Source organism: Talpa occidentalis, unplaced genomic scaffold (assembly GCF_014898055.3).
Source record: "Talpa occidentalis isolate TD23 unplaced genomic scaffold, MPIMG_talOcc4v2.1 talOcc4.8, whole genome shotgun sequence".
Classification (NCBI taxonomy): domain Eukaryota; kingdom Metazoa; phylum Chordata; class Mammalia; order Eulipotyphla; family Talpidae; genus Talpa; species Talpa occidentalis.
Window position 1 is genome coordinate 49,261,990 of NW_023605194.1, and position 7,858 is coordinate 49,269,847.

General features: G+C 43.3%; 1 protein-coding gene across 1 annotated transcript; it reads right to left on the reverse strand.

The window, feature by feature from the left end:
* Positions 1-6,679: 6,679 nt before the first annotated feature.
* On the reverse strand, positions 6,680-7,435 carry LOC119233647 (ferritin heavy chain). Its single transcript, XM_037496183.2, has one exon. The coding sequence runs from the start codon at positions 7,390-7,392 to the stop codon at positions 6,844-6,846; it is 549 nt and encodes a 182-aa protein (XP_037352080.1). The 5' UTR covers positions 7,393-7,435; the 3' UTR covers positions 6,680-6,843.
* Positions 7,436-7,858: the final 423 nt, after the last annotated feature.

Below are 7,858 nucleotides of genomic sequence, written 5' to 3' on the forward strand. Positions count from 1 at the left end.
TTTTTAATAGGACGACTCCCTCTTTTAGAGATAGAGACAATGCGCTGTTTGAATAACAAAGTAGAACTGAATGTGGTGTTTTACTCATCCTGGAGACCTCTTAAAAATCCTTCTCTAGGGACTCCCTGGTGGCGCAAGGGGTTAACGCAACCTATGAATCTGTCCGCAGCCACTGCAGGGCAAGTTCAATCCCCGGCCAGGGAGAAACCCACATGGTGCAGCAGACCTCTCTTGACTCGCCCGCTGCTCCCCTCAGCAGTGTACTTTGGTCAGTCTGCCTGTTCTATTCCCCACTCTGTCTCTGGTGAATCCTCTCACACCCCACACCTCTGGCCTGTACCCCAGTCCTTGTATGCATAAATAAATAAATCTTTAAAAAATATATATCCTTCTCTAAAATAAATGCATCCACCGTCCCCTGAGGAGCAAATCCACACCTCCCTTGACTTGACCCTGGTTGGGTCATCTCCAACCTGTCTCCCACACTCTGATCTAGTCATTGTGAGTCATTCAATTATCCCATCCACAGCTCTTGCCCTCTAGCCTTTACACATGGTGCTCCCAGTGAGTGAAATTACCTAAAACATCTGCCCATTCTCTTCTCCTCACTCAGTCTTAATCACTGTAGACCTCAGCTGACAAGGCAGTCCCCTAGAAAGTCTCCAGCCCTTCCTGCCTCTCCCACAAGCTTTCCTCTCACTTTGTATTTTTTCCTAACTTAAGAGTCACCACACTCATACTGCAGAAATAGACAGGCAGAGCAATGGACCAGAATAGAAAGCAATAAATAGAACCACATAAACATGGCTGATTAATTTTTTTTAAGATTTATTTATTTATACAAGAACTAGGATACAGGTCAGAGGCACAGGAGGGTGAGAGAATTCACCAGAGACAGAGCAGGGAGCAGAACAGGCAGACAGACCAAAGACACTGCTGAGGGGAGCAGCAGGTGAGGCAGGAGAGGTCTGCTGCGCCGTGTGGGTTTCTCCCTGGCCGGCCAGGAATCGAACCTGTGCTGCAGAGGCTGTGGACAGCTGCACAGCGTGGCACTCAACCTGCTGCGCCACGAGGGAGGCACATGGCTAGTTAATTTTTAACCAAAAAAGGGCCATTGAATGAAGAGAGGATAGTCTTTTCAATAAATGATGCTGAAATAACTTACATCCATATGCAAAAAAGTGCTTTAATCTAAACCTTGTGCCATTTACAAAAATTAACTAAAAATGGATAACATCTAAATATACGACATAAAACTTCTAGAAGAAAATATGGAGAAAAGTCTTTATGACCTTGAGTTAGACAAGGTCTTAGATCAGATACCAAAAGTAAAGTCAATAAATGAAAAAATTGACAATTTGGAATTTATCAAAAGTTTAAAGTTTTGCCCTGAGAAAGACACAACTAAAAAAGGAAAAGACAAGTCATAGACTATGAGAAAATAATTATGGATTATATATTAGACAAAGGATTTATATCTAGACTGGGTAAAAGAACTTCTCAAAACTCAACAGCAAACAGCCAAACCCATTTTTTGTTTGTTTTTTGTTTTTGTTTTAAGATTTATTTATTTATTTATTTATTTATTTATTTATTTATTTATTTATTTATACTAGCACTGGGTACAGTCAGAAGCACGGGAGGGTGAGAAAATTCACCAGAGCCAGAGCAGAGAACAGAGCAGGCAGAAGGACCAAAGCACACCACTGAGGGGAGCAGCGGGCGGCAGGAGAGGTCTGCGCGCCATGTGGGACCCTCCTCCAGTGCCCGGGAAGCAGCCGGGGATCAAACCCTAGCTGCAGAGGCTGCGGGCAGCTTTGCAACCCAGCGTTCAACCGCTGAGCCACCGGGGAGGCCCCAAACCCAATTTTTAAAGTGAGTAAAAGATGCAACAGAATTTCAACCAGAAGATATACAAATAGCAAATAAGTATATGGAAATATGTTAACATAACCATTGGAGAAATGAAAATTTAAGCCACAATGAGATGCCATTATACAACCATTAGAATGGCTTAAATTTAAAAATGAAAAAGTTAGCAATGCCAAGTGCTGACAAGGATGCAGAGCAACTGGAACTCTTATCTATTGCTGGTGGGAGTACAAACTGGTACAATCACTTTAAAAGAATTTGTTTTTATCCCTTATAATCAGGGAAATACAAATCAAAACCACAATGAGATACCATCTTACGCCAGTAAGAATGGCACATATCAAAAAAACTAGCAACAACAAATGTTGGCAAGGATGCAGTGAAAAAGGAACTCTCCTACATTGCTGGTGGGAGTGCAAACTGGTCCAACCACTATGGAAAGCTGTATGGAGGTTCCTCAGTCTACTAAAAATAGAGCTTCCATATGACCCAGCAGTTCCACACCTAGATATCTACTCAAAGAACACAAAAACACTGATTCAAAAGAACACCTGTACCCCTATGTTTATTGCTGCACTATTTACAGTAGGTAAAACCTGGAAACAACCCAAATGCCCAGAAATAGATGACTGGATCAAGAAGATGTGGTACATATACACAATGGAATACTATTCAGCAATCAAAAAAGATAAACTTATGCCATTCGCAGCAACATAGATGGAGCTAGGAGGAATTATGCTCAGTGAAATAAGTCAGAAGGAAACAGAAAAATATCAGATGGTTTCACTTATAGGAGGAATATAGGGGAATCAAATAAGACATCAGGGGGAAAATAATAACAATACAAAATACAACAAAACAAAACAAAAACAGACAATTATAAACCAGAGACATCCTGCAGTGGATGGGGAAGGAGAGGGATCAGAGGGAGGGAGGAGCACAGGGGACTGAGGTGATGGTGCACGGGTGCATTGATGAAGGAAACTCTATGGGGACTACACCCAAGGGAGGAAAAAAAAAAAGCAAATATTGTTTAAAAATGAACAATGATGTAAAATATATATAAATTAAAAAATATGAAAAAATAAAGAATTTGTTTTTATCTTAGTTTTATTTTCTCTTTAATTTCTTATGAAGTTAAATATATGTTACCATTACAGGCCAGCAATGCCATAGATAATTATCCAAATGAAATAAAAACTATGTTCATTAAAATGAAAACAATATGCAAATATTTTTTGCAGCTTTATACTGGAAACAACCAAAATATCCTTCAGCTAGGGAATGGATAAACAAACTGGTGAATTCGTTCAATGGATACAGCTCAGTAATAAAAAGGAACAAGTAAACCAATGAACACAATATACACAACATGGATGAATCTCAGATTCATTAGGCTGAGTGAAAGAGGTCAGACTCACAAGGCCACCTTCAGTATGATTCCACCTGTATGATACGCTGGCACACAGACTGGAGGATCAGAGACCTGATTAATGGATTCCAGTGGCCAGGATGAGGATGCATTTGACTATAATGAAGTAGGAGAAAAATTTTTAGACCTATATTCTATACCACGAGTATAATGGTGGATATACAGTTCCATGAATTTAACAAAAAAGACCAGGTCTTTATGTATGTAAATTTAAAAATAAATTTATAGGGGCCTCCCTGGTGGCACTAGGGTTAAGACCCAACCTACGAAGCTATCTGCAGCCACTGTAGCAGGAGTTCGATCCCCGGCCTGGGAGCTACCCACATGGCGCAGCAGACCTCTCCTGACTCGCCTGCTGCTCCTCTCAGCAGTGTATTTCAGTAGATCTGCCTGTTCTGTTCCCCACTCTCTCTCCAGTGAATCCTCTCACCCCCCACACCTTTGGCCTGTACCCCAGTTCTTGTATGCATAAATAAATAAATCTTTAAAAAATAAAAAAAAATTTATAAATAGAAAAAAATTTGATCATGGTAAAAGTAGGCACTGTACACATGGCGCTACAGCAGGATTTACAAAAAGACACCTCTCTGGTGACCAAAACCCCTCAAATACTCACACCCCTGGAGGAGACACTAGAGGCTGGTTTCAGCCCCACTCACCTCCCTTTCCCCCCTCAGGCCACACTTACTGTGCAAACTGTGCAATTTTTCTCAGTCACCTAGGCCTGGACTATTATCAGCTATTAATATATGTTTCACCCTATCTGAAAGAGTTCCTAAAAGAACTTTTCTAATCCATCATCATAGCCAAGCAAGCTGCACAGTGGCTGCCACAACAAATATTTGTTGCATGGATGAATGAGTGAGCCCCTTCCTAGAACTGTCTCTTAACAGCCCACTCTAGTCTTTTCCTTCCTGTGAAGTTCTAGGGGCTATCTCTGTGCCTCTCATCTGTCACAACTAACAACAGAAGCAATGAATTTCTACTGACATACCCATCAAGAGGCAGGTTTCTTCCTTGCTAGGTTGTAAACTCTTTCTTTAATTTTTTTTTTTTATGAGGGCAGCATTGGTTTATAACACTATATAGATTTCAGATGTATAGCACTATAATGTAAGCTTCTTTGTGGAGGGAAATATGCACAAACCTATTCACATATCCCCCAGAGTCATGCATAGTGCCATATACAAAGAGTTTGATCAGTTAGTTGATAGGTTGAAGAACATGATTTTTTCCTGAAAAGTATATGGTAAGGTAAAGTCAGGCCCAGATGCAGAAAAGGACATTTAGATAAAAACATTTAGACAAGCAACTCATTTTTATGATTGACATCATCTTAATTTTCTTTCTTGGCTAACTTGGCAATGTGTTTCTACTGAAGAACAAAAATGAACCAGGGATTAATATTAAGTAGGAAAATGCAGTGCTGATAAAAGTAGATACTCAAAATGCTTTCCCCTATATTTTCATAAATAAGGCATCTGTGTTTCTGTACATACTTGTCTCTGGAGAGCAACATGGTATATGAAAGGAGGCTCATGTTATCCATCTTGTAAATGGGGATAAACTATAACACCAAGCTGCTATCTTTCAGTGGGAAGAATACATGTGAAGCACTGCAGGATCCTTGTGGAAAAGAGAAAACAGCTACTGACAGCATTTTTAGGATGGATGTTGAAAATACAGTAGGAGCATTTGCGGGGGGGTTGAGACGAATGTGGCTGCAATATTAGCCACGCTACAGTCAGCAGGACTGAGCCGTCCCATCCACCACAAGCTCCTGCTGCAGTCATGGCATCAGGAATATCAATGTTGCTATTAAAGACAGTCCATGGAATAAGTACCAATAAAATGAACAATAGCCATAGGGCCAGCAAAGGACTGGGATCTGGTAGCCAACCTCACGACCTCCCTCCAGCCTTGGAATCTCTTTCCCACAGTAGTGGGCAGAGAGTAGAAATATCATTCCTTCAGGTCTGGTAGTTCTAAATCAAATTCCCTTTATGTTGCACTTACCTTATTTGCAACCTAAATCTTAACTGCTCTGGAGAGGCACAGAGGAACCTGTGATTTCAGAATTGCAGCCATAATTATGTACCTGTCTCCACCTGCTTCTAATCGCGGAAGTTGTTTCTCTGAAATGCAGTGTTCTGACCATTCCAGCCAATGAACCAAATTTAGGACTTTAGGCAGGGTCTGCCTAAGAGTGGGTAAGAGGAAGATTCAGGAGTAATCCACACCAGGCCTCTGCCACTTACTGTGTGACCTTTGGGAAGTTACTTAACTACTCTGAACCTCAGTTTCCTGATCTGCAGATGGTGTTGTGTGAGAGCTAAGTGAGTGCATATAAATGGCTCATTACAAGGCTAGACACATAGCAAGCATACAATCAATAAATGACTATTGTTAACATAGTTAATCATTCTAGAGGCACACTGGGGAAAGGGCAGGGAATATACTCTTGATTCTGCTGTCTGTGTTATCAAAAGGAAAACCTGAGCAATCGTGCCGGTGGTGACTCCCTTATGAAAGACCACAGTGGACACTCCTGCACCACACTGGCCCCAAACTCTCCTGGCTCGTGTATCACACTTGGCCTTTCTCTGAAACACAGCTGAAAGGAAAAGCTGCCCCTGCCCTAAAATACAATAGGCCAGCAACAGCCAATTTCACTTCTAGGTCTAGTCTGTATTTGCACACTTCTTTGAACACATCACTTCATTGACAGTTTTCCAAGGAGGTTATTCACTACCAAACTGAGAAGTCTGAATGCATTTGGTGGTGCCACATAACCACCATTAAATCCAGTCCCTAATCGGGCATCCCCGTTGGCGCAGCTGTTGAGCGCTGGGTTGCGAAGCTGCCCGCAGCCTCTGCAGCGCCGGTTCCATCCCCGGCCACCAGCGAGGGTCCCACATGGGACGCAGCCTTCTCCTGCAGCCTGCTGCTCCCCTCAGCAGTGTATGTACTTCGGTCCTTCTGCCTGTTCTGCTCCCCGCTATGGCTCTGTACCCAGTGCTTGTATAAATAAATAAATATATCTTTAAAAAAAAAAATCCAGTCCCTAATCACAGATGGAACAGGCCCCTGGCTGATGCAGAAAACAAAACCATGTCCTCCTCGGCTCTCACACACACCTCAGACCTCTTTGACCCCCTCCAGGGTACCTCATGCTCCCTTCTAACAACCTGAGCCATTTTCCCTAGAGATACTTTCCCGACCCATTACTCAGCTCCTTTTTCCAAAGGTTTGAAGGTATTTTTAGTTATTGTCCTTGAGACAATATAGTGGTTGAGTGTTCCAACTCCGGCGTAATACTAATACTTGTCTGTATTAGTTTTTCATTTATTTTATTTTTTTTTTTTTTTTTTTTACGGGTACCAAATTGCTTTATTTGAAGGAATGGTACAAATGAAAGCTATACGTAGATGTTTTGGTACAACTTATAGAAAAGGTAAAGGTAACCCCAACATGCATGCACAGCCTTGGTGACCAGGAAAGTCACCCCCTGGCTATGAGTAGCCAGCCTAAGGCTTAGCTTAGCTCTTGTCACTGTCTCCCAGGGTATGCTTGTCAAAGAGATACTCGGCCATGCCAGATTCGGGGGCCCCCATCTTGCGCAAGTTGGTTACATGGTCACCCAGTTCTTTGATGGATTTCACCTGCTCATCCAGGTAATGAGTCTCCAGGAAGTCACACAAATGGGGGTCGTTTTTGTCAGTAGCCAGTTTGTGCAGCTCCAGTAGTGACTGATTCACGCTCTTTTCCAAGTGTAAGGCGCACTCCATTGCATTCAGCCCGTTCTCCCAGTCATCGCGGTCGGGTTTCTTGATGTCCTGAAGGAAGATGCGGCCACCTCGTTGGTTCTGCAGCTTCATCAGTTTCTCAGCATGTTCCCTCTCCTCATGAGATTGGTGAAGAAAATATTTGGCAAAATTCTTCAAAGCCACATCATCACGGTCAAAGTAGTAAGACATGGACAGGTAGACGTAGGAGGCGTAGAGCTCCAGGTTGATCTGGCGGTTGATGGCGGCCTCCGAGTCCTGGTGGTAGTTCTGGCGCACCTGCGAGGTGGACGCGGTCGTCATGGCGGCGGCGAGCTGGGGGCGATCGGACCGCGCTGTGGGCGGGAGCAGCGGGCGGCGGCGGCCGGGCGGCGGGGGGGACGAGCGCCGGGTTCCGTCCAAGCACTGTTGAAGCAGGAAACCGCGGCGACTCTCCGCGAAGGCTGTCAGTTTTTCATTTATTTTAAAAAGAACCTACCTGGAGGGTTAAATGAGACTTCTAAACACCTGGCCATCATGACATATGGCAGATAAGAGCAAAGGCAAAGACACAGAGCTTGGCTCGTGTCAGTGTTAGCTGCCTTACAGAGGAATGAGCACCTGCTCCTGTCCAGAGGGGACTGACCTATCAGGTTTTAGGCCACAGGAGAGAGGTGGTTCCTGATCAACAGGAAAACTGCCCCGGGAGCTCTTTACACAGCCTCCCTTCCAAACAGGTATATCCCAGCTCCAGGGTACTAACAAATGCAGCAGTTGCTTCCTCACTTAG